The 26,934-nt window shown below is 39.5% G+C and overlaps 2 protein-coding genes across 3 annotated transcripts in view; both read right to left on the bottom strand.

The window, feature by feature from the left end:
* CENPU (centromere protein U) overlaps positions 1–26,934 on the bottom strand; it is a 627,562-nt gene that overhangs the window by 303,066 nt on the left and 297,562 nt on the right. The window lies entirely within an intron of this gene.
* LOC309855444 (uncharacterized protein) overlaps positions 1–26,934 on the bottom strand; it is a 61,665-nt gene that overhangs the window by 9,641 nt on the left and 25,090 nt on the right. For both annotated transcript variants that reach the window (XM_082715784.1, XM_082715785.1), the window contains one exon: positions 24,268–24,378. In XM_082715784.1, the coding sequence (XP_082571910.1) occupies positions 24,268–24,378 (111 nt within the window). The remainder of the gene's footprint in view (positions 1–24,267; positions 24,379–26,934) is intronic.

Raw genomic sequence — 26,934 nt, 5'->3', positions numbered from 1 at the left:
CCTTTTTAGTTAATTTAATTTTTAAAAGAGGGCACAGCCCTTCTGGAGTTCTATGGAAACCCACAGATGTCAAAAAAATGAAAAATAAAAAATGGTCTAGTGAGTGCTTGATCTTGTACATGCCTGAATTGTCTCAGTGTAACTACTGGAAGAAATAAGGAGATTTTATCAGCCATGCTTTGTACCATGATCAGTATTCGGTAATGTCCTGCCCAAACTGAAAAGCGGAGAATTCATCTTTACCTCTTACACATGCCTCTGGCACGAAAACATATAATTACTCGGTAAGTATAGCGACAATTTATAGGGGAAACCTGAGGGTGAAATCAATAGGGGCATTATTATCTCTAAGTTTAGGCGAATAATGATGAACGAAAATGGTCATCCTGTGTTCCCGGTGACCCGGCACAGTGGGGACACTGTGTCGGACATGACCTTTGGAGGAAGAGCATACAGGAGCTCAGCGTGGGGGCCTCAGACAAGAAGCCATACATACTGAAGCCGGCGACCTCATGCCAGTGAGTCCTCCTTAAGGAGAGAAGGAGAAAAGCCCACTGACTTTGCAAAAGAGATACAAGACAGCTAAAGATCCCTGAGGGAGAATCCTTCTCCTAGATCGGCAAGGGATGTTAAACAAATGATCTGACTCAGGAAACACCGCCTTTCAGAATATACACTACCTCTCAAGGTGAATTAGAAACCGCTCTTGAACTACGAAGAGGTAAGCTTTCCCCAGAGGAGGCAAGGGTGGGGGGGACGGAAGTTGGAAGAAAAGCAGAAAAAAAGAAAGAAAAGAAAACCCAAAAAGGAAATGTCTTTATTTATTTTTAAAGATTTTATTTATAACATTTTAAACATTTATTTGACAGAGAGAGTGAGTGTAGGAGCACAAGGGTGGGGTGGGGGGAGGCAGAGGGAGAAACCAGCTCCCCGCTGAGCAGGGAGCCCTATGCGGGCTCCATCCCAGGACCCTGGGATCAGGACCTGAGCCACCCAGGCACCCCAGAAATATCTTTAAATACAGATTTTGTTTTACATATTCAGTTGGTCCCTAAACTATAACAGATTAGTACCCAAGTGATAAGCCAACTATTAAGTTCTAAAGGAGAAAAGGGACAGTAGAGGACTTTTCCACATTGCCAAGCACTGTTAATTTCTTCTCCACTATTTTGCAAGTTGTAGGTGCTTTGTTGCTAAGTGCCAAACTGCCCCAAGAATAAAAACTTCAAAATAATTTCTCCCCTCGAAAACTTCTTAGATTTGCCTGACAATAAAGGGATAGTCAACCTAAAATCAATAATGGTTATAATTCAAAGCCTCATAAAATTATGAATTCCTTAGATAGATTTTCAACTTCTGAATCCCATAATTTCTTTTCTTTTCTTTTTTTTTAAGACTTTATTTATTTGACAGAGAGAGATCACAGGAGGGGGGATGGTGGGGAGAGGGAGAAGCAGGGTTTTTGCTGAGTGGGGAGCCTGACGTGGGCTTGATCCCGGGACCCTGGGATCATGACTTGAGCTGAAGGCAGACACTTAACTGGCTGAGGCACCCAGGTGCCCCCGTAATTCATTTTCATATGTTAAAGTCCTAATCAGTTTGTGGCACATCACAATTTAATATATGCCTGGTCTGAACAGGAATTTTAAAAGCTTTATTTCTGGGTAGGTTTTCATTCATCGAATGGATAGTAAGGTATTTGAAGTAATGAAGCAACATATTACAATTTTTCCCCATAATGAACAGATGATCCTCTTTCTCATTCCTCAAATTAAAGAGGATTTTTATTTTATTTTAGTAACTATAAAAAGTAAGTGAAGATCCATTCCAAGGTATTTTAGAAAAACAACTAACTACCAAAAAAAAAAAACCCAAAAAAAACAGTTTTTCATTCCTGGTAGAAAAAGACAGAACATGTCATTTAAAACAAAAACAAGGGCACCTGGGTGGCTCAGTAGGTTAAGTGACCAACTCTTGATTTCAGCTCAGGTCATAATCTCAGGGTTGTGAGACTGAGCCCCAAGTTGGGCTCTGCACTGGGCGTGGAACCTGCTTAAGATTCTCTCTCTCTCTGCCCTTCCCCTCCCAAACTTGTACTCTCTCTCAAAAGAAAAACAATTAAAAATTTTAAAAAAACCCCAACTCTGACATTCATGTATTAGCTTATGCTCTGAAAGTGATGTACAATTGAGTAGTAACTTTGGAGAGATAGAGTTGAAATCTTTCAATAACAAAATGTTTTGTGGAGGGGAAAAGAGAATCTTCATCTTTTTTTTTTTTTTTTTTACTTCTTTTTCATCTGTGAAGTTTGACTTATTAGAAACTATCAGGGCAGAAATTAGCAGGTGTCACCAAAAGAGACTCACTTTAAAAATCAGCACCATAAGGGGCACCTGGGTGGCTCATGGGTTAAAGCCTCTGCCATCAGCTCAAGTCATGATCTCAGGGTCCTGGGATCGAGTCCCGCATCGAGTCCTGTTTCCTCCTCCTCTCTCTCTGCCTACTTGTGATCTCTGTCAAATAAATAAGTAAAATCTTTAGAAAAAAAAAAACCAGCACTGTAAGATTGCTCAGTTAGTAGACTGTGTTCAGAAAAGAGTCAGATGGAAAAAAAATTCTTAAAAAAAATTTTTTTTTTTTTGATGGGCTTTAGCTTTACTGGAAGCTCAGGGTTGGGTTCCACATCCCACCACCACCAAGGGAACAGTGCCGTGGAGGGGGAGTGCCCCACAACCCCTACCTCTGGGAATCTTAAAATTTTTAAGTACCAATTTTTCCAATTAATTTTCTTCAGCAATATCAAGTTTGCCAAATGTTGTTTGTAAGCTTGAAATGTCAAAATAATCATTCAGAAATAAACACAGACCGAGTGCCAAATCTTATCATTACATTATTTTGCTTTTTCGTTGAAGTACTTGGAGATCACACGTCTGCTCATGCAGAACGTGAGCAGATGCTCTGGGTTGGTGAAGCCATCACCTGATGTTGTTCCCTAGGAAGATTCGGGGAGTTGGCCAAGAAATTAAGAAACTGTCCTTTTTAAACCCTAAAGTCATGCAGAGCAATTAAAACAAGGAAAAAATCAATATGTAATACTTTATTGTGCTCTTTTCAAGTCATACATAGGGATTAATTCTCTCTTTTTATAACTACAGCAATAAGCAACAGCAGCATGTGCTGGTTAAAAGCCTTAGAATGTTCTAGGCATTGTGCTAAGCAATTACCATAGATGATTTCATTGTAGACTCAAAATAGTGCACGAGTTTGGTATTATTACTTCCATTTTTTCCACCTTTTCCATTATTTCCATTCATCAACAAGGTTAAGGAACTTGTCTCAGGTCAGACAATAGTTAAATGACAGAGTTGGATGAGAACTTGTGCCAGTCTCATTTCAGATTCTGAGCTTTTAGATACAATGTTTCTGCCTCTTTTAAGCACCTTTTCCTACTTCTTCTTCTTCTTTTTTTTTTTTTTTTTGTCTTTAAGTGACTAAAACTTCTTGCTGATTTTCATTAAAAACTCAGCCTTGTATTTACCACTAAACAGGCCATAAGAGGGTGCTTTTCTTTAGTGTCATCTCATTTGTCCCTAAAGATGGACAGCATTCTGGGAGGGCACAAGTGGCTGTTGGCTGCCCTTTCCCCGGCGCCTCTGGCTCTTCCCTGATGTCCATGATGCTGCTCACCAGCCCTCCTGCTTCCCGGTCTCATAGCTGCTCTCAGGAGAACCACCGTTCTCCTTTCTATGCATTTTTTGCTATCTCCTCTCCCATCTAGTACTTAATAGTGCCTGATCATAACACATTTATATGTAGCATTTCTATGTATTAAGCACTGATCTAAACATTTTACATATACTAACAGTTATATCCTCATATCAACATTATTAGGCAAGTAGAATCATTAATCCCCATTTATAGATACTGAACAGAGACACAGGTCAAGTAACTTAACCAAGATCACACTAGGAAATGGTACAGTTCACAATCTAATCAATTGACTACATTGTGTGATATCACCTTGAATTACTTATTTGCATCTTTATTGTCTGCCTACTTCTACAATGTAAAAGGAGAAGAATTTCTGCTTTACCCATCACTAGATCAAAAGCACTAAGAACAGCACCTAGCATTCAGTAGGTGCTCAATAAATATGTTGGCTGCCTGACAGCCACCTTTCAGCTTTCAAGAGCATTTCCCTGACCCTATAGATATTGCCAGATAACACAAGCTCCTCTTTAACTTCATGTGCCATGACTGGTCATTCGTGGGATATCAGGGGCAATCTTTGGGTCTTTTGCTCTTTTACTTTTTTTTTTTTTTTTTTTTTTTTTTTTTTTTTTTTTGGTGGTGGTGGTGGGGAAGAAGAATTGGGCTATCTGCTATGAAAATCAAGTGCTTCATAGCCTCAAAGCTTGCAGGTCTCTGAGACGGAAGGATGAGGCCATGGAGATGCACTTCTCTGTCTTGCTCAGCACCCCGGGAAGTTGATCTCTCCCTCCAATCTGCTTTATTTCACTTCTTGTGCCCCTCCTGGCTGCTGACTGGGTTTGTCCGGAGAGAGACAGCACAGGGGGTGGAAGGTGGGGAGGAAGTTCTGATGTTCTTCTGCCTTGGTGCCAGGGTTTTGCCAGCGGCTGCTCCATCTGTGGCTGTCAGGTCCTACGGGAGGGTCCTCCTCGGCGCGGTTGATGACTCCCCTTCCACAGCTCCGCAGGCCCCTCGGACAGCACTGCCCCCCTTTGCTACTTCCGGCCCGATGGGAAGGTGTTCCCACTGTGCTAGTTCCTAGGTATCTCAACATCCTTGACAGGCTCCCTCAATCCTGCTCACACCTCCGGAAATGGTTCCTTCATGACATACTCTTCAAAAGCCCGCTGAAAACGTCTTCCTGCCGGGATGCCCTGGCCCCGTGTGCCGTCTGCGGCAACATTCCTCTCTACACAATCCCTAGTTTCCATTTGCCCGCATCCAGCATTTGAAGGAGTCTTCTTCATTTCTAGGCTGTTCTATTTAATAAAATGTCATTCCTTTGCCAGAGGCAGGGAAGATCTGCTTCCCATGAAATCCTATTTCTGCCTTCTGGAGCGCACAGAATAAGCCTCCTCTTTCCTCCACCTGACAGCCCTGTAAATATTTAAACACAGCTGGCGTGGCCTCCCCCAAATCTTCTCCTCCCCAAGCTAAATACATTCAATTTATTTTCCATTGTATATCTCTCCATGCCCCATCTAAGTGCCTGAAAACAAGGGAGTGAAGAAACAGGGGAATAAATTTATAATAATTGATAGGTGTGAGGGGTAAGATCAGAGTACCAGGAAGGAAGCCCAATCTGTCTGCGTCTGACTTACCCCTGGGGCTGATGTGTCAACTTCGCATCACACATTTATTATTACCATTTAAACTTATATATCACTTAACTCATTCTTTTATTCTGCATTTTTTATATTGGTAAAATATACATACTATGAAAGTTAACATTTTAACCATTTTTAAGTATACAGTTTACCGTCATTAAGTACATTCACAAGGCTGTTGTGCAACCATCACCACAATCCATTTCCAGAACTTTTACATCACCTCAGTCTGTACCCATTAAACATTAATGCCCATCCCTGTCTCCCCCGCTCCTAGTAACCTCTATTCTATTTTCTACCTTTTGAGTTGCCTATTCTAAGTATCTCTTATAAGTGGAATCACACAATATTTGTCCATTCGTTTGTAGCTTCTTTCACTGAGCATAATGTCTTTCGGATCCGTCCATGCTGTGGCACGTGTCAGAACTCCATTCCTTTGCAAAGCTGCGCGACGTTCCACTGCAGGGACAGGGCACATTCTGCATATCCATTCATCTGCTGATAGACACCTGGGCTGTTGTCACCTTTTGGCTATTGTGAATAATGCTGCTGGGAACATGGCTGTGTAAATATCCGTTGGGAGTGCCCGCTTTTAATTTTTTGGATATATTCCTATGAGTAGCACGGCTGGATCATGTGGTAATTCTATGTTTAACTTTTTGAGGAACCTCCAAACTGTTTCACAGTGGCTATACTTATTTACATTCCCATCAGCAATGCACAAAGGTTCCCGTTGGCCTGAGTCCTTGCCAACACTTGTTATTTTCTGATTTTTTGATAATGGTCATCCTAATGGCTTTTTCCCTTAAGCCAAGCTTTACTGATATAACTGATACACAATAAACAGTGCATATCTAAAGCATATAATCTAAGTTTTGACATACATATACACTTGTGAAACCACCACCAGGCTCAAGATTATTGCTGTATCTATTATTTCAAAAGTTTCCTCAGGCTTCTTTATAATCCCTCCCTCCTCCTGCTTCTCAGGAAACTTCAACCATTTTTTTTAACCCTATGTATTTTGGTTCCCCTATCCTGCCTTATTCCCCATCTGTAAAGCTAATCCCTTGGATCAGAAGATGAAAGCAAAATTGCCTAGGAGATATATCCAATAGCTTTTACACATACCAAGTGCACCCCTCCCAGAAAGCCAGAAGAAGAACAAGTGTCAAGAACAGAATGTCTCTGAACTTGCAGTCTCTGCTTATACTTCCCTTTTTCCCAGATAAATACAGAGAAATCAGATTGAAATTATAGTTGCCTTTAAGGTAAGAATTATCGCTCCAATTTTATAGACAAAAGAGCAGAGGCTTGAAGAGATTAGACAACTTGCTCAAAGTCCCATGACCCAACACTAAAAGAACAAACCATAAAAGAAAAATTAGTTAAGTTGGACCACATAAAAATTTAGAGCTTTTGCACTTTAAAAGATACCATTAAAAAAATAAAAACACGTGGCGCCTGGGTGGCTCAGTGTGTTGAGCCTCTGCCTTCAGCTTGGATCGTGATCCCAGGGTCCTGGGATCGAGCCCCGCATCAGGCTCTCTGCTTGGCAGGGAGCCTGCTTCCCTCTCTCTCTAACTCTGCCTGCCTCTCTGCCTACTTGTGATCTCTCTGTCAAATAAAGAAATAAAATCTTTAAAAAATTTAAAAAAAAAAATAAAAAAATAAAAACACAAGTCACAGAGTGGGACAAAATATGTTTGTCAAATCATATATTATCAAATCATATATCTGATAAAAGGCCTTCATCAGAATATATAGGGAGCAAATAGAGGGCAAAAATTAAAAAATAAAAAAGAAGATATAGAGAGGATCTACAATGACCAATATATAGAGAGTGCTCGACAACTGACGAAAATTTTTAAATGGGCAAAAGATTTAAACATACATTTCTCTAAAGAAGATATACTCATGTCTAACAAGCACATGAGAAGATGGTCAAAATCATTAGTCATTAGGGAAATGCAAATTAAAACCCCAAGGAGATACAACTAGACACCCACCAGGACAGTTATAATAAAAAAGGCAGGCAATTGAGGGGAAGAGAGAAACTGAAACCCTCTTGTTATTGGGACTATAAAATGGTACAATCACTTTGGAACACAGTTTGTAAGTTTCTTAAAAAGTTACACATAAAATTATAAGACAATCTAGCCATCCCACTCCTAGGAATCTATCAGAGAAATGAAAACACATGTCCACACAAAGATATGTACACCAATGTTTGTGGCACCGTTATTCAGAAAGTCAAAAACTAGAAACATTCTAAACGTCCATCAACTGATGAATGGGTCAACAAGATGTGGTAGACCCACACGAGGGAACCCTCTCGGGCAACCAGAATGAATTTCCGACACATGCTATGACATGGATAAACCTTAACGACATCAGGCTAAGTGAAAGAGTCCAGACCCAAAATACATATTGCATGATTCCATTTCTAAAAGATGTCTAGAGAGAAACAAATGCATAGAGACCGAAAGTAAATGGGAATGTTCTAAAACTGGCTAATGGTGATGGTTCCACAATACTATAAGTTTACATGGATCATTGAGTTGTATACTTATAATGAGTGAATTTTATGGGACATAAATTATACCCCAGTGTACCTGTTTTTTTAAAAAATCACACAAATGGTAAATGGTAGTACAAAATATCAAGGGAAGTTATCGTGAAGGATTTATGATTAAGGAATTTATGCAAAGAAAGGGGCAGGAAGTAGAATATAAGTTTCCTCAACCTCCCTAAAAATTCACAAAAGCTTCTTTAGGGGGTTACAGTAAGCAACCATACTGTAAATGATTCTTTCATAAGAAGCTATTAATTATATTTATACCCTTTTACTGTGTTTTGGATTTCTTGCAGTTTTTCTTCAGTCTATTATACTCCCCAAGATTCTGTTAAGTTCCATACGGGGTGAATAAATTTCCGTGATTTTATTTTAAACTCTGTTTGATTTGAATTCCTGCAACTGAAAGCACTTAGTAAAGAGCAAATAGTTACTGTGAATGTATCCCTGTGGTCTAAAAACAATCCCTGAGCTTCTCCGAGGACATCTAAAACTGCTTACTGAGCTAATTGCACCAACCATGTATCCACAGTTATTATTTCTGTGTAACAGTGGTTATTACTTATGAGCAGTTAAGGCTTCGCAGATATACACAGAATATTCCACCACAATTATCTGTGGCAGGAACTCCGTCTCTGCCACAACCCCAGCTGCCCTCTCTCCTGCTCTCTCTCCGGTCCTGGCTGGGCACATTGCTGCTCAGAATAAAGGACTACATTTCCCAGCCACCCTTGCAGCTAGATTTATCCCTAAGCCTAAATTCTGGACCACCTGTTGTAAGCAAAAGTATTGTGTGAGATTTCTGGAAATGGTGCTTAAAGTGAACAGACTCAGATAAAAGTAACCCCCTTTTTGCCCTTCTGCCTTGTCCCCTTCTCCAGGCCTGCCAAGAGAGCCTGAAGGGCCAAACTTCAACAGTCATTAGGACGAGGAGGTGACCTTTAAAGATGAACAATGAGCTTTAGGATGGTAGGGCAGCCTGGGTCCCTGGTAATAGCCTGGAGCTAACGGGTAATATCCCTTCTGGGCCGCCTGCCTCCATTCTTCTCTTACGGTTTGGGGGAAACACCTCTATTTTGTTTAACAGACAGAAGCCATGTTTCTTTTACTCACACAGAACCTCCTCCTCATGACACACTAACAGAAAAAGAATCTGCTGGAATCGTTTCTGTAAGGCACGAGAGAGAGAGAGAGAGAGAGGAGAGTGAGGAAGTAACGTCCGAAAGCTGCTGGCAGTGTGTCTGTGAGCCCTCAGCAGCGGGGATACAGTGGCGCTCTGTAGCCATGGTTACACCGGCCACAGCTGCTGTACTGGAAGTCATCTCAATAATAGGATTTATCGAACTATACTTAATGATGGCTGCCCAGTGAGGCAGCAAACGGTAAACATGCACACTATCGCATGTTCATTTCCTGAATCTGATTTATCTTTTCCAAAGATTGGAGAATTATCCTAAGGTGAAAGCCAAGTCCACTAGGAGTCCCTAAAATGCTAATCTAACCAGAACTTTCCCTCAAATCACCAAGTCTCCAACTATTTTCAGGTTCTTAAAATTCTCAAGAATACAGTACTTATTGACTGGGTAGAAGGTGACTATATTATCTAGTGGTCCTTATGTGCATTTATTAGGCACATAAATCATGTACATTCAGGCTTAGGATGGCTGTTGAGTCCCACTGTGCTTGCCACTTTCAAGCGTTCCTTAATGAACATAATGTGGTGGCTCTCTTCGCACTTCATGTAAATAAATGTTTACTGAGTATTTCAGATGAAACCGAATTTCAAGATTTTTATACCCACAACAGTGGTGAGATAATGTGCCTGCCAATGTCCTCAGTGAAGAACTACAGGCTTTTATGACTGATGGAATAAATGAGGGTTGGTAGTTCTGTGCTGGCACAGATGTATGTGGTACTAATTTAGGCTTAGAAATATTAAATGACTAAGAAAAGTACTTAGACACATAAAAATTAATTCCTGAGATTAACCTTTCCTCCAGCGGCCTCAGGAAGTTATCTTTTTGAGTCTCAGGTTCCTTTGTGTACCAGAAATAAGATGGACAATATGACCTCTAAGCTTCTTTTTAAGGCTTGCTTCCTATGAACATGAATTTTCTCCTGGGAGTAACATAAAACAAAAACAAAAAGAAGTAAATAACAGTAAACTGCATTGTTTTCTGATTTACCGACAGGAAAATCTGGGGGACTAAATCAACTCACATCCCAATGTCGTTAAAAGTAAATGACTTGGATACTGTGACAAATGAACTTCCCTTTAACATTTCAAGTTACTGGTTATTTTAGACCATTAAAGTTTACACGGTAATATGTTAAAACTAAAAATACATGGTCCTGTCAAAATCAAAAGGAACTTGGCATGTAACTATTTGTCCTTTCCTAATACTTTCATTTATTTAATATTTTTAAAAGATTTTATTTATTTGAGAGAGAGATTGAGAGAATAAGTAGGAGGGTGAGGGGCAGAGAGAGAGAGCGAGAGAGAGAAGGAGAAGCTGTTGAGCAGGAAGTCTGACGCGGGGCTCAATGCTGGGACCCTGGCATCATGACCTGAGCTGAAGGCAGACTCTAAACTGACTGAGCCACCCAGGTGCACTTTTCCTAGTATTTTTAACAGGCGTACTTGGTATACATACCCTTAGATACCTGCTCTGGCTGAGAGAAACACATTCCAAACTTACCCCATGGGGTGCATTTGCATGTGGGAAAGAAAGCACTCACAAAATCCTTCTGTTTGGGGGTTGTTCAGAGGTCTTCTCCATAGTTTAAAGTTCGGGATGTGATCAGTCTGGTCAGCGCACCTAACCTGCCCAAGCTGAAGCAACCTTCAGGGGTCTGGAAATTAGAAAATGTGGCTGAGAAGCTGCTGGGCTGACAGGTCGAAGGAGAGCTCTACTTACTTGTGGTATTTGGAGACCGTGAGGTCCTCTCACAAGACATCTTTTGGGGTGCCCAGGTGTCTCAGGTGATTAAGCATCTGACTTCAGCTCAGGTCATGATCTCAAGGTCCTGGGATCGAGCCCTGTGTCAAGGTGTCTACTTGTCCCTCTGTCCCTCCCCCTACTCGTGCTCTTTCTAACAAACAAATAGAACTTTTTTTTTTTTTTTTTAAAGAAAAAAGACATATTTTAAGTTCCTGGAATTTTAAATCTCTCTGAAATCCCTTCAGTTCATCAGTAAGAACTAACTGGGCAGACGTTAACAAAAGCTGCGTATTAAGAAGCGACTCCTAAAATAAATAAATTAAAAAAAAAAAAAAAGAAGAAGTAACTCCCACTGAACCACGGCTCCTCCTCTAATTAATCATTCCATATTACTCTGTACACTAATGTATTCTTATTGCTAAATCACACCAACCAATTCTGGAGTCGGTAAATTATGGGATCCGAGACCAGATCAGTGGTTTGTTAAAATCAAACTACTTGACCAATACTCTAAAATTCTTTTCCTAGATAATTTAGTTGAACAAATGTGATTAAATCGGAGAAAATGAAGGAGAAAGTGGGACTGGTAACTAATCTCCTCCATCAATAAAGCTATTCTGTAAACTGTCAGAGAGTTCTAGTTAAACATCAAAGATGAAATGCATGAGTTTATTTTCACTGTTTCCTAAAACCCTTCTAAAATGACAGTAAAGGAATAAAAATGCCATAAACTCACAAGGACAAAGCACAATAGTAAAGACAACATGGTATAAGAGATGGCAACAAAATTTTGATGCCAAAAAGCACAGGGACAAATGGTAACTGCAGAGCAGAGGCATGCAGACAAGAAGACTTATTGAGCATCTGATGTATGTAAGTGTTGTTTTCATTTCTGAGGATCCTGAGGTTTAAAAAAGACACAGAAATTCCTGCCTTTGTGTAGCTTATATTCTAGTATATAATGTATCTATTAAGCTAGACAGAATGCTATATGAGGAATAATTACCACCTGACTCCTACAAAGAGCTCTAATAAATTCAGAACTATTATAACCATCTCCGTTCCTACTCCTCTAGTTCAGCCCCTTGGATTTTTACAACAGCTCGGAAGAGGTCTCCTCGCTGTAGATCTTACTACCACCGCCCCAATTCATCTTTCTCAGAGAGATGGTTTTTATTCAACCAATGCATCTTGATCAGTTTACTTCTCTTCCTACAAATCTTTTAACAGTACTTGCTTGCCTTTGGGAGAAAATCCAAGCTACTTAGTCATTAAGGCTCTCCACTACCTGCTTCTTCCTTCTCTTTTCGACAGCACCATCCACAGCCACCCCCTTCCATCCATACTGAATAACAGCTTATAATTCTTTAAATCTATAATGCTTCCTCTTATGCCTCCAGACCAATGGTTTCAAAAAATTATTTCAACCAACAATAAGCAATGCATTTTACACTGTAACCCAGTGCAGTTTTCCTCCCCGACTTACCCCATCAAACACACACACACACACACACACACACACACACACACACACACACACACGGTGGTGGGTGGGGGGAGTTTCATGGAAGAATACTTATCCATACTGTGTGAGGTGTACTCTGATATTTTCTGTTCTGTTTTTTTGTTTTTTTATGTTGGTCATGACATATTAAATTGATTTCATGACCTACTAATGGTCTAAATCAAATGTCTGAAAAACATTGCTTTAGGTCTTTGCATATTTTAATGTCTCTGCTTGGAACACCATCACCTTTTCTTCTTCTGGTTAATTCTCATGTGTCTTCAAGACCTAATTTAAAGTGCTCACCCTCTCCTTGCTCCCTGGATTAGGTATCATCTGTGTTTCTGTGGCACTTCATGTACACCTGCTACTCCCTATTACCATAGTCTCCTCGTTGGTTTGTTCCCCCTTCTTGACTGTGAGCTTCTAGAAGACAGTGATAGAGTTGCTCATATGTGCCCCTGCTGCCCAGGAAACAGTGCCCAGCACAGGGTATACTGGCATCTGAATTCATCCACTCCATTCTTGGGTCATTTTTTTTTTTTCCTATTTGAATGAAGCAAGCTATCTCAGGGATCTCTCATAAATTTCTATAACAGAACCACCCAGAAGCTTCTACCTTCAGGAAAGAGCTTTTCACTTCCCATTATGATTTAGAGTAGCAATTTTCAAACTCTCATTCCAAGAGCCCCTCTAAACTTTTAAAATTAGTGAGTGTCCCAAAGAGTTTTGATTTATGGGAAATTATATATATATTTAATATTTCAATATGAATTTAAAATATAAAATATAAAAATATTCTAGTATTTAATAAATACTTTAATATATGTTTATATTTATCGCACACATCATGTAAACTCTGGAAACGCCACTCTACACCTGTCAGAATAAGAGTGAACAAGACAAAGAACATTTTAGCATTATTATGAAAACAGTCTGACCTCCCCACACCAGCCCAGTCTTTGAAAGGGTCTCAAGGACTCCCACATGTTCTCAGACCACAGTTTGAGAACCACTACTACAGAGTACCTAAGCCATAGATATTGTTGCTCGGTGAGGGCCAGTCTATAAATAAGACCTCTGCTTGTAGCACCCGAGCTTGGAACTAATTGAGAGATAAAAGAGTGTCATAGGGGTCAGTTTTACTATTGATAGAGCTCTTGGATAATGGCAACAATGATTTTTCTAATATTGTAACTCCAAACTTACCACCTAATCATAGTGCTAACAATTGCAGCTTTCACCCTGTAAGAGCAGATTCCCATAAAACTCTTGGCGTGGAGCACTTCAACACGCAAGCACCTGTGGACACTGGCTCTTCCACAAACCAAATCTGAAAAATCTCTCTTTTATTTCTGGGGAGTAGAAAATAAGGAGGGCAGAGAAAAGCTGAGAATGTAGTTAGTGGAGCTCCCTCTGCACGGAAAGAAACATCAGGAATGAGGAATAAATGTTACCCCACAATGCTGAACATCAATTCTGGTAGCACACCAAAATGTCCTAAGTTAGCAGAGGGCCAAGTTTATGTAATTTCCCTATTACTACCCCAATTCTGCCTAATCTGTTAAATTCTTTATAACATTTAATAACTGAACCACTGACATGTGATTTACAGTCACAGAAGCGGGTAACCACATTTTCGTACAGTAACATTTGCCTACGTTAATGTCTCTGCTTGGAACACTGTTCATTCTTTTTTCTTTTGGCTAATTCTCAATCTTCTACTAATGCTTTCCTAATGTTTTAAATTGTTTTTTTTTTTTTGCAAATTACTTTTATTATTATTTTAAACCCATGTTTGGAATAATGTACCTTTAAAAAAATTAACATATAATGTATTATTAGCCCCAGGGGTACAGGTCTGTGAATCTCCAGGTTTACACACTTCACAGCACTCACCATAGCACATACCTTCCCCAATGTCCATAACCCAAAGGAATAATGTGCCTTTCAAAAAGAACTCTAGGGCACCTCGGTGGCTTAGTTGGTTAAGTGACTGCCTTCAGCTCAGGTCATGATCCCAGAGTCCTGGGATCGAGTCCTGCATTGGGCTCCCAGCTCCACGTGGAGTCTGCTTCTCCCTCTGACCTCCCCTTTCATGCTCTCTCTCTCTCTCAAATAAATAAATAAAATCTTAAAAAATAAAAAGAACTCTATGTAAAGGAATGTCTGCTTTAACTCCTGCTTGCTTTTCAACAAAGACAAATCCCAGAATGGGGGTGGACGTGGTGGTCTGTGCCTTTTTGCAACTACCAGTTTTTCTACTACAACTGGGGAGCAACATGACCAAAGATCAGAACTGGACTGTTTTCCACAGTCAGAAGTACATTCTCCCAGGCTTCCTGTTCCTCAAACACTGCATACAAGATTACGCAGCATTACACATAAACAACATCCTCTGAGCATGTGTGTAAATAACACAGAGATCTAAATTCAAGTCTCTGATGAGTGCAACCAAATCTTTCCTGACAAATATGGGTGACTTTGCTGAATGGATACTCTTGGCCTAAGGAAGTGCCTGAACTGTTCCTTTATTTTTCCATCTGTCCAAGAGATAAAATTTCCTACACTTAACTTTGTTTCAGGCAGGAAGACTTCTATAATTTCCATTCCAATCAATGCCTTAAAAAAAATTTTTTTTTCTAAGATTTATTTATTTGACAGACAGAGATCACAAGGAGGGAGAGAGGCAGGCAGGGGTGGGTGGGTGGGGCAGGAAGCAGGCTCCCCGCTGAGCAGAGAGCCCCATGCAGGGCTCTCCATCCCAGGACCCTGAGATCATGACCCGAGCTGAAGGCAGAGGCTCAACACACTGAGCCACCCAGGCGCCCCAATAAGTGCCTCTTAAAGGGAAGAGCTGCTGAGTACATTAAAATTACAGCACAGTTTGGATGTCAATGCCAGAGAAAAAAGGGAGAGATGGGGAAAGAGGGCTGTATTGTTAAGCAAGGTATAAAAAAGTAAATTTTGCCTTGTACTTTAGAGAAAATAATTCTTTGGGCAACAAGAAAGACTTTAGGACATTTTGATCCAAAGACAATAGTCTGAATATTTTTGTAGATGCCTCTGAAAAACTGAGGATAATTAAATGGATTGTTTTATAAAAATAATGTTTCAGTGATTTTTAAATGAAGCAATGAGATAAAAATGTAAGATTAAACCCTTCAGAATAATGGTTTCTGAGTAAATCAAGGCAGCACTTCATTTAATTTGCAATAAAAGTGTGATTATTAAAGTATAAAACAAGAACGCTAACTGTAGGCTTCATTTTATTTTTTAAAATTTTCTTCTGCCATAAATAAGATTATGTTTCCTCCTTGTCCTTTTCCGAGGGGGTGATCTTTATGACATGAAATATGCTCTGAAGGCTGCCTCCACTCTTTCTTGTCTTCTACCACCTGCACTTTTCCCAAGTGGGATTCCCTTGGATATTTTCTTCTGCCCAATGCCCTAATATCTTGGTGCTTTTGCTGAGGCTTCAGGCTTCTGTCTTAGGATTTCTCTCAGTGCTAGTCCCATTGGACGCCGACGTTTCTTAGCAGCAAAAATATTAATGACGTTAAACTCCATTGTTCATTAACTGTGTATATAATTTCCTACTCAAATACAAATTTCAAAGTTAAGTGTCTTCACCAGATAAACTGAAACCCTAGACAGTTGAGAGACACAAGCATGCCGCATGTTGCCAACGAAAATAAGAAAGACCTGACAAACTACAGGCTAAGCGTTAGACAGACACATAGAATCAATGTGCTTTTTCTCATGCAAAGAAAAAAATTAGATGCAAACTTTACATTTAAAACTGCATTGTTCCGCTTTAATCTGGCCACCATCCGAGTGGTGATCTGGATGTTAGAGAAGAGATGAATGGGAGACATTGGCAGGGATTGAAGCTTGGGGATGAATGTGGAAATGTAGAATGGATGTTTCTTTTTTCTGGCTTTGAGTTGACTGTTGTTTCTGTCTGTTTTTTAGAACTGATCCGAGAGGACAGGGAAGTCAGTGTGGGCGGCTCTGAGGAGCCTCCCTCTCTACAGCTGCGGCTCAGAGGATTATGGCGCTTCGTCCACAAGGCAACATTGCACAAGTCGCCTTTGAACAAAAGTCATGGATACTATTAATGATATGGTAATCCTTAATCGAGCTACCTCCCAGTAGTGATTATACTGACATGGGAAGAATATCTAAGTCGTGGAGGCAGCCCACAACAACACTGTGTCATTGTTCACCCCAGGCTTGACCAGGACTAACTTCTACCAGCATCTCTAACGTCACCTTTCCCTCTGGAGCCTCCCCCCAACCCCTGGACCTACCTCCCACTCCCACCCCACCACGGTAAAAAAGTGGCAAAGAAAACCCTGATCCTAAATCTTTTTGTAGATTTGTTTTTGCAAGTTCCCACACACATTTAGTGTTGTCTCAAAATTCATGCTGTCAACTGTCTCTAGGAACCATTTCCATCTGAGAACAAGACCACACAAAGGTTAGCTCGGTAGGTCTCAGTGAAGATGTTTTAATTGTCTGACAATAGATTCTTCTATCATTTGACTTGCAAATACTGTCCTCTTACTCTCCGGTAACACATTCAGAATTAGAGAATTTGTCAATAAATTTCCAGAATTCCTTAATTATGATACTGAGATACCAGTGGTTTCACCATTTGATTCAACTCAAATACTCTCCCCACTTACTCTCCAGCACAGAAAATCCTACAACTCACTATACTGTGGGATTCCCCTGAGAGTCAAACCTAATTCACTTATAGATTATTCCCCTTAGTATAAGGAAAGTGACTTTTAGGAAGAAAAAATATAACCTTTGTGCAATTAAAAGTGTGGGATAAACATTTCTACATTGACACCTCAACTGACTTGAGGTGAAGGTACTAGAGATGATAAAGAAATCATGCTCTAAACACGATCCTGACCTAAATGCTTCTTTTCCATCGATCACTAATATTTTAAAGTAATGCCACTTCTCTGCCATCTAAAAGTGATCTCAACAAAACCAACAGCCACTATAATTTTATGGACACACTCCCATATTCACAACACAACCTAGATAATCTTTCTAAACCATGTAATAAGCCATGCTCAGCACACAATGAAGTTGTGATATGAAAAAAAAATGGGATTTTTCTAACAAATATTTCTGAAGAAGACCACTGTTCTAATCACTCTTTCTTTAGACTTTGAAAAAAAAATTCTTTTGGAAATCACACATAATTTTAGTAGAACTGCTATCCTTAAGGTATAAGAGATATATACATTTAGCTAATATATGGCCATAAAGGAGAAACAACAAATTGTATACATATATTATTTTTATTTTATTTTTTTAAAGATTTTATTTATTTATTTGACAGAGAGAGATCACAAGTAGGCAGAGAGGCAGGCAGAGAGAGAGAGAGGAGGAAGCAGGCTCCCTGCTAAGCAGGGAGCCTGATGTGGGGCTCCATCCTAGGACCCTGGGATCATGACCTGAGCGAAAGGCAGAGGCTTTAACCCACTGAGCCACCCAGGCGCCCTACATATAGTATTTTTAAAGGATATTTTCTGTTCAACCTAAAAGATCATATCGAACATTATGCCAACTTGTGAAAAATTTAGAACCATGAAATTAATGTGCATGCTGAGCTCTTCCATGTTAAAATTAATAATCAACTGGTTATTTCTGAAGCTGGACTGGGGGAAGATGGTAAGGGCATCATCTCTTCTTTTGACTTTGTGCTTTTTCTACAGTATTTGGATATTTGCAATAAGAATGTACTGCTTTTCTAACTTAAACAATAACAAAAATCAGGGGCCCCAAAACATGGATTTCTTGCAATGTCTGACTGCTTATCTTCTTTAAGTAGCTGCATTTTGTGAACTTTCTCACATGAGGGTGCCTTCCCAGTCTCAGCAAACTGTAGTCAAGGTTCCAACATTCTGGTGTATGTCACAATTGGCTACACACATTCATACATCACGTCAAAGAAAAGCATAGACGCTTTAACCTCCTCCCATTTACCTACTTCCTCTTCCATTCCTCAGGGGAATCACAGCTAAAAGGCGCCACATCTAAAAATTAAGTATAATATTCATTACCTGGAACGTATGATGAGAAAAATACTGATCTTATGGCCAAGAATACTAGATATGCATCTTAACCTCTGAGTCTGTTTTTAAATCTATAAAAGGGAGAGAATATTATGTGCCCTTACCAACTCAAAGACCTATACTACAGGAAATGGTCATTATTAAATTACAACTGTACAGCCAGAAATGATGGCTAACCTCCACGCCACACAGATATTTTGTGTATCTGGAGTTCAAAGTTAGCACATCAGTTTGCTGAAAGAAAATAAGTAAATACTTCAAACTTATATTGAATCTAGAGGAGCTACTTATTTATATTATTCCTGCTTTGCTGGATAATTATCTAGTCTTCTGTAAACATCGGGTCAAACGACCCATAATTATTTTTGCTCAATTTGTTAATAAATTAAATTTGTGAGGAAAGTTCAGGTTTTCTGGCACATTTACAGATAGAGAAGCTAAGCACTGTTAAAAACTGACTTACCTATGGTCAGCCATGACTCAATTCCTTCTTTCCATTATGCTGCCTATTCTAATTAGAAAGATTTGCTAATTCAGCACTGTCCAATAGGATTACCACATAAGTAATTGCAAAGTATGTACAAAAAGTAATTTAAAAATTTCTAGTATATTTTAGCAGATTTGATTAAAAGTTCAAATTAATTTTAATATTCTATGTAACCTGATTTATGCTAAATATTATCATTTCAACATGTAATCAATATAAAAATCATTAATGAGATACTGTAATTTTTTTCCTAAAAGACTAATAAGTCTTAGAATCTGGTATTTCGCACTTACCTAATTTCTATTCAAGCTTTAATAATGGTAAGAATAAGTAGCCAGAAAACATGATTTCCTCTGATTTGATTTCATATGCTTCGTAGCCACATGCAACTGTTAGTGCAGATCGAATTGCTCTTACTTCAGTCCAGAGGAGGGTAGGATGAGATATGTGGGCTCTGGAATCAGCCAGCGTGTCCTAGGTCTTGGTTCAACCGCCACTAAATGTGTGACGTGGGCAACTCACTTTCCGTACCACATGTTCTTACACGTCAAATCTTTGATAGAGTTGTTGTAAGAATGAAATGAGCTAATATTTAGTGCCTGATAAGTAGTAGGCATTAAATGTTAGCTATTGTTATCATTGTTGTCAGATGACACACAGGAACAAACTCTTCTTTGTATCCTCCCCCCAGTGAGATTTATAAGAAACTGAACACATTAGATCTATGACAGGGTTTGTTATGTGTTGAACTACATCCCCCCATAGGATATGTTGAAGTCCCTTGTCCTCCTATAGCTCAGAATAGGACCTTATTTGGAAATAGGGTAGTTGGAGATATAATTAGTTAAGAAGAGGTCATATTGGTTTTTTATATGTTGGTCCTTAATCCATTATGACTTATATCCTTAGAAGAAGAAAATTTGGAAACAGAGACATACAGGAAGAACATCACGTGACAAGAGAGCCAGACGCTAGGATGATGCAGATGTAAGGAAAGGAACATCAAGGACTGCCAGTCACCCTCAGGAGTTGGGAAAAGCAAGGCAGGATTCTACCCAGAGTCTCAGAGAGAGCGTTTCCTGCGGATACCATGATACAGAACCTCCAGCTTTCAGAACTATGAGAGAACAAAGTTTTGTTGTTTTAAGTCACCCAGTGTGTGGTACTTTGTTATGGCACTTCCAGGAAACTAATATAGGATTCTTTACCCAAAAGGAAGCACTGTGTCTTACAAACAGCCAAGAGTTGGAAGACTGACAACCTGGCACTTGGAAAGTTTCCCAGAGTCAGTGGAGGCTTCTATATAGTCTGGACAGTCCTATCTTCTCAAGGGCTCTTAGGCTGGTCCTTAACTGCACACATATTCTTTGGAAGGAGGATCCTGCCCTTGGAGGTGGTATCTGGGTGGGACAGCTGCCTATGAAATGACTGAGCTAAGTCACAAACCCAGAGGAACGATTCCATGGGTTCCTTGGGAATTACACTGGTGTGAGCACGTCCTAAAGTCTCCATGTTTTTAAATTGAAGTATAGTTGACACAGAGTGTTATATTAGTTTCAGGTGTGTAACAGTGAATCAATAATTCCATTCATGAAGCACTGCTCACAGCCATAGTGAGTCACCATACAACATCATCACAATATTACTGACTGCATCGTCTATGCTGCACTTTTAATCTCTGGGACCTTTTTTTATATATATATATATATAACTGGAATTCTCTACCATTTGCTTTTAATGGACTTGGTCATTTTTTGGCCACATTTTTTTCTCAAACATGCTATGATGATCAAAACATACTAATTTTAACTGGGTTGAGAAGTTTTTTGTATGTCCTTAAAAACTGGGCACTAAAGGGGGTACACACAAAGAAGTAAAATAAAAAAATCTCAAATGAATTTTTTTATTTTTAATACTCCTGGTCCTGTGAACTGTTCTATAGACTGTTTTCTACAGTTCTTCATCCTCCTAAATTAAAAGCTACTTTCTTTTTTTCTCCAAATACACATTAAAAAAATGAAGTTCTCAATCACATATGCATATTTTGTGATAAATTTAGAGAAGAAATAATCTCTCTAAAAGAAATACTGCTTTCCCAATTTCAAAAATGCTTGACTGACTGAAAACATAGAAAACAGTCAATAAATATATATTATACTGATTTTAATCTGATGATTCTGAAGTACTTTATTTCAGTGTTATGATCTGTTAATTCTTCATATTTGCCAGGAAAACATGTTTCTACAATAACATCATTTAAATATATTAGATGTCCCCTCCAAATCTCTATTTATATTTAGAAGAATATAAACTGCTCCAAGTAGAATGTTAGGCCTAAAAGAACCTTGGGAGAGCTTTTGTCCTAAACTTTTCATTTTATAGATGAAATAACCAGAGCAAAGGAATGTTAAAGACTTGACCAAGGAGGTGCTTGGCCGGCTCAGTCAGTAGAGAATGCAACTTTTGATCTCAGGGTTGTGAGGTTAAAACCCAGCTCAGGGGCTTTCACCCCATACCACCAAGCAATAAATACGATCATCCTGACACAGATGAGGTGGACAGTTAGCAATGAATCGGTGAATTTAAGCAGAATTTAGAAAAAGTCTTTACCATTAAATGAAATAATGCATGTAAAGCTCTTCACATGATGTGGGCCCATTCTAAATTCTTGTGAAATGGAGCTCCTCTTGCTGTTGTATAATTCAGAGGGACCTGGGTTCCCCTGACCGTGTTCTGGGCAAGTCACTTCAACTTTCTATACATCTATTTCCTCACAAGCAAAACGGAAATAATAAAGAGATAAAGGCCTGTCAAATAGATAAGCAGAGGTATTTGTTAATATTAATAATGAACTTACAGTTTGTTTTTTGGTATCCTGAATCAAGAATATAATTAATCCAAAGAGCTGCTCCTGTCATTAACACATCCACGTAAAATGGAAGGGAGTAGGGCAGGCTCACACCAACTCTGTCTTTAGTACCTGTCTACCTCGCTTGTTTGCCACCTCGCATTGTCTCTCTGGCATTAACAAATCAGCCTAAGTGTCCTTACACTGCTGTCCCGTGGGTGTTCAGGAAACTTCCCCTGCCTGCCTGTGTCTATGTCTCTCTACAGGTTCCCCTGGTTTTAAAAACTCTCCCTTCCTTCACTTCACCCTCTCAAACACTTGATCTTGACTTTATAAGGTAAAGTATACTTAGCAAGTTTAACTTATCCAACTAAGGTAGTGATTCCTGAATCATTTTCTGTGGTGTTCCATGAGAGAAGGCCAAGTAAGTCTGAGAAATGCTACAGAAATCCCACTACCGCAGACGCCCACTTTTGGATAAGGCCCACCAGTACCTCCTCAGCACTTCTGGTGCCCTTTCACCCTGAGGGCTTTCTGGTACAAGCACCTCGGACTCCTCAGAGGCCATTCTGACTGGGAGCTCGCTCTGCCAGCTCCATGAGCAGCCAGAGAGTTCACGCTGCCAAGAGCAGCCCATGACCCACGGCAGGTGGGAACCGACGGGTACATCTACTCTAGCTTCTTTGTTCTCAACTGCCACAGTCCTGAGAGAGGTTCTAGCAGTTTTCCAGAGGTCCATGGTAGGAGAGTGCCCCAGATGCCTATGCCAATGACTCGCTCATGAATACACCCGATCTATATTCGCTTTCTCCCCTTCTGGGTCTCATTTCCCGATAGCTCACCAGTATTTCATGGGACCGTCTTTGAAATAAACTACTTGCTTTAAGATCTGTTTTTCTTTCCTCAAAAGTTATGACACATGCTGGCAATATTAGAGACTGTGTGAAATCCTTCAGGAAAGGGATTCATTTAACTTTATTTAATCAAAAACTTTATTTAGTAAGTTTCCCAAACTTATTTGGCCATGGGAGACTTTTCCTTTTTTTAAATTTTATTTATTTATTGGACAGAGAGACAGTGAGTGGGAGAGAGCACAAGCCAGGGGAAAAGGCAGAGGGAGAGGGAGAGACAGGCTCCCCACTGAGCAGGGAGCCTGATGTAGGGCTTGATCCCAGGATCCCAGGATCATGAGCTGAGCCCGAGGCAGTCACTTAACCGACTGAGCCACCCAGGTGCCCCTGGCCATGGGAACATTTTTAAGGATAAGAGTTTTAATCCTATGAAACTAGTGTTTCTCTTTGAAATATACTTTGGGAAATGCTGAACGAAGCATTAATGACAGACAAATTAAAGTATTATCCCTCTCAGAGATATCCACATCTTAACAGCTTCTGCAAATCTGTACTTTCTGACTCAAAGAACTGGGTCCCTTTAGATGAGGAGTTCAGGTTCTACAGCAGACATGATGGGAACTAATTTGGGAAGGGTGTGTCTTGTGAAGTCTCTTAAATCAAATCAGGTTGGTAAGTGTCTGCATACTCTGCTATCAAGAACAGGAAATTACAGATGGCTTTGTTTTGACTCCAGAGTATAGTCCTGAGACTTGGAGGACAGCAGGAGGTGTATGGAATGAAGACACTTACTTTCTAAAACTGCTCTGGAGAAAATAACTATCATTTGGAAGAAGGAGCTCATTTTTCAGTGGTCTCAGCCCAAAACATCAGATGCCTAGGACTGCAATATCCCTTAAGATACTTCAGGGAAAAAAAAAAAAGCTATTTCAGGAATAAAATGGTCAATATTTACCAGAATTTTAAATACTTAAGCCTTGAACTACTTTGGAAACTCCATAAAAAGAGGTTCTCTGATCTAGAAATACAGATCGGGAATATTCTGGAAAGCAGTCTTGCTCTGATTTTAACATAAGCATTGGCAACAGCCATGTACTCACTCTACTGTCCAGGCTGGACCCCACTGGAAGGAAGTGGTAAGAAGCCTTGTGAATGGACAGTACTTGGGAGGGGGGTGAGGGGGTAAACAGTCAGCGTGTGTGGGAGCATGTTTAGCACAGCTGGGATAGTTCATCTCCAGGGCCTGACTTCTGCCGCTTACAGCAGTTCTCCTCCTAATTCTGCAACAAGATTTATACTATCTCTTTTGTCATTTCAGTCACATTATCCCCTCTCATGGCCGTTTTCCAGATGTTGAGATATGGAATATTTTAAAATGAACTGCCATGGATCAACGTTAAAACATGCCACTTTTTTTTTTTTTTTTTTTTTGGTCAACACAGCTATTCTGAAATGCTCTCTCACTTATAAAACATTAATAAATGAGCTACAAATCAGTGAAGAGAAATTTCAAGTAATCCTAGTTCTCCTAGGGGTCCATTCTCTGTATTAAAAACAACAAGAACAGAATAGTGCCCAGTGAGAAAGTGTGGAAAGCAGTACCGATCACCCAGCATGGCCACGAGTTGGAGGGATCTGACATTTCCATCTTCATCCCGGGGGATTCTGTCAAGTAGCAACTCAAACTCCTCACCGGTAATCTCCACACCAAACCTGAAACAAATAGCAGTTAGCATCAGTCACCCCCCAAGTTCACATCTGGGTCACCCCTACCCACAATAACCGAAGCATATGGCTGCCATTACCGCTTTGTTACTGCTGCGGTCCTCGAGATCAAGAGCACCACGTGAATATCAGAGGTTAATCAGGGTGTTGATCGCTTCAGCTTTCTCAAAGAAAGAGATTCTACCACAGAAACCCCACATTGGTGATGCACAGAAATAGAAATACCGGCGTGTTGAATTGTGTGGGATTGTCCTCTGTAAAAAGTTATTCATTACACTAAAACACTGGTATTGCTTAAACAAGCTAACTCTGAAAGGCCTTTCAATTGAACTGCTTAGCATGAAAGAAAAGGTAAGAAAAAAAAGTGCCTTTCCAAAAACAGCTTCCTAATGCTCTTGCAAAAGCATTTCATAATGGCTTTACAGACATTTTGCATACAAATATTTAAAAAGCGGCAGTGTTTATTCATCAGCAAGAAAGTGTTTTCATCTCTCCAGAACAATCAAAACATAATCCTTGAATTACTGGCATAAATAAGAATGACTTAAGCAATAATAATGAACAAGGCATTCATTCATCATTTTGCAAAGCTGATAAAGACCCAGCTGACTTTTGGAAAAGAGGGGGAATAGATTTTCTTTTGGCAATGCAATGAAAGAATAACATGAGAAAGGGTTTCTTTTTCTCCCCTCATTTTCATTAATACTTCCTTGATAATTATAAAACAAAACATAGACACCATCAAGAATAACACAACAAACAAAAAATGGCTTTACAAAGAATTAAGTTATCACATATGTGCATTTCATAAATACGGAGTGTGATAGTGCCTCAGAGGCTTGGATGTCCTTTTTTCACTTGCATAAAATCAGGGAAAAAAAGGAGAGACCCAATTATTTAATGAGACATGTAACACTTCCCCCTTTATTCCCTGTTATTCTCTTTTCTTTTTCATTTCCTAGCACTGAAGTTACCAGTACTAATGAATAAATCTTTGGCATTGTCCTGAGAAGATAAAACTAATTCTTAGGTTTTATTTGCACTTAAATTCTTAAACTCAGTACTTAAAAAAGAAAAGAAACGGGCTTTTCCCAGGGATACTGGAAAAAATATCGGACTGAAAGTCAAGAGAACTGAATTCAGTCTCTATTTACCACTGCACAGCAATGTAATTATGGCAAAATCACTCGACAGTCAGATTTCAGTTATCTCAACTCTCAAGTGGTCTGTAAGTTCTCTCTATCTTACTTAGTAGTCACAGGATTATGAGAAAATGAAAATAAAAGTGCCTTGAAAAATAGGAGAATATTATAAAATATTATGTATTATGAAAAAAATACTGTGTACTGTGCATTATTATTATTGATATAGAGTACAGTTTTTAAAATCTTCAAAAAGGGGCTCCTGGGTGGCACAGTCGGTTAAGCATCTGACTCTTGGCTTTGGCTCAGGTGGTGAGATCCAGCCCCACCCGGGGCGCTGTGCTCAGAAGGGAATCTGCCTGAGGTTTTCTCTCCCTTTCCCACTGTGCTTCCTGCTCATGCTCTCTCTCTCCCCCCAAGTAAATAAACCTTTAATAAAATCTTCAAAAAAAATACTAGAATTTATTGCTTAAACTTAAACAGTGACACAAGTAGCCCTTTTTCTCCAGATGCCTTCTGAGTGGAAAATGACACTGTGGAGAGAACGTGGGCTTTGGATTAATTTGAACCCCAGTTCTACTTAGCTCTCTGTGGCCTTGGGGCAATTTTCTTAATTCCCAGAGCTTCATGAAACTCTGGGAAATTTTATGCGTCCATAAAAAGAAAAGCTACTCAGGAAATTTAAAAAGTTAATACATGTAATATGCACATACTCTCTCTCTCTCTCTCTCTCTCTCTCTTTGGCTTTTTTTTTTTTAATTTTTAATTTTTTTATTAACATATAATGGATTATTAGCTCCAGGGGTAGAGGTCTATGAATCACCAGGTTTACACATACCTTCTCCAATGTCCATAACCCAACCACCCTCTCTCTGCCCCCTTCCCCGGCAACCCTCAGTTTATTTTGTGAGATTAAGAGTCTCTTATGGTTTGTCTCCCTCCTGATCCCATCTTGTTTCATTTATTCCTTTCCTACCCCCTAAACCCCCCACATTGCCTCTCAACTTCCTCATATCAGGGAGATCATGTGATAATTAGGTTGACTGACTTATTTTGCTGGGCCTAATACCCTCTAGTTCCATCCACATAGTTGCAAATGGCAAGATTTCATTTCTTTTGATGGCTACATAGTATTCCATTGTATATATATACCACATCTTCTTTATCCATTCATCTGTTGATGGACATCTAGGTTGTTGCACATACTCTCTTTAATGGGAAAGGTATTTGGGGGGGATGTATTTCCATAACAGTTAAACCGCCTTCCTTTTACTGATGGGTAAAATGAGGCTTTCTCTAACCACTTTACTTCACTCTCCCCTCACTGACCTAGTTATTATCATTATCATTCTATTTTTATTATTATTTTTCTTATCAATGGAAATTATTCTTACTGCTTTAT

This window comes from Mustela nivalis (genome assembly GCF_964662115.1).
Source record: "Mustela nivalis genome assembly, chromosome: 20".
Lineage (NCBI taxonomy): Eukaryota > Metazoa > Chordata > Mammalia > Carnivora > Mustelidae > Mustela > Mustela nivalis.
The sequence above is the reverse complement of the archived record's forward strand: the minus strand, read 5'-3'. Positions and strand labels throughout refer to the sequence as shown.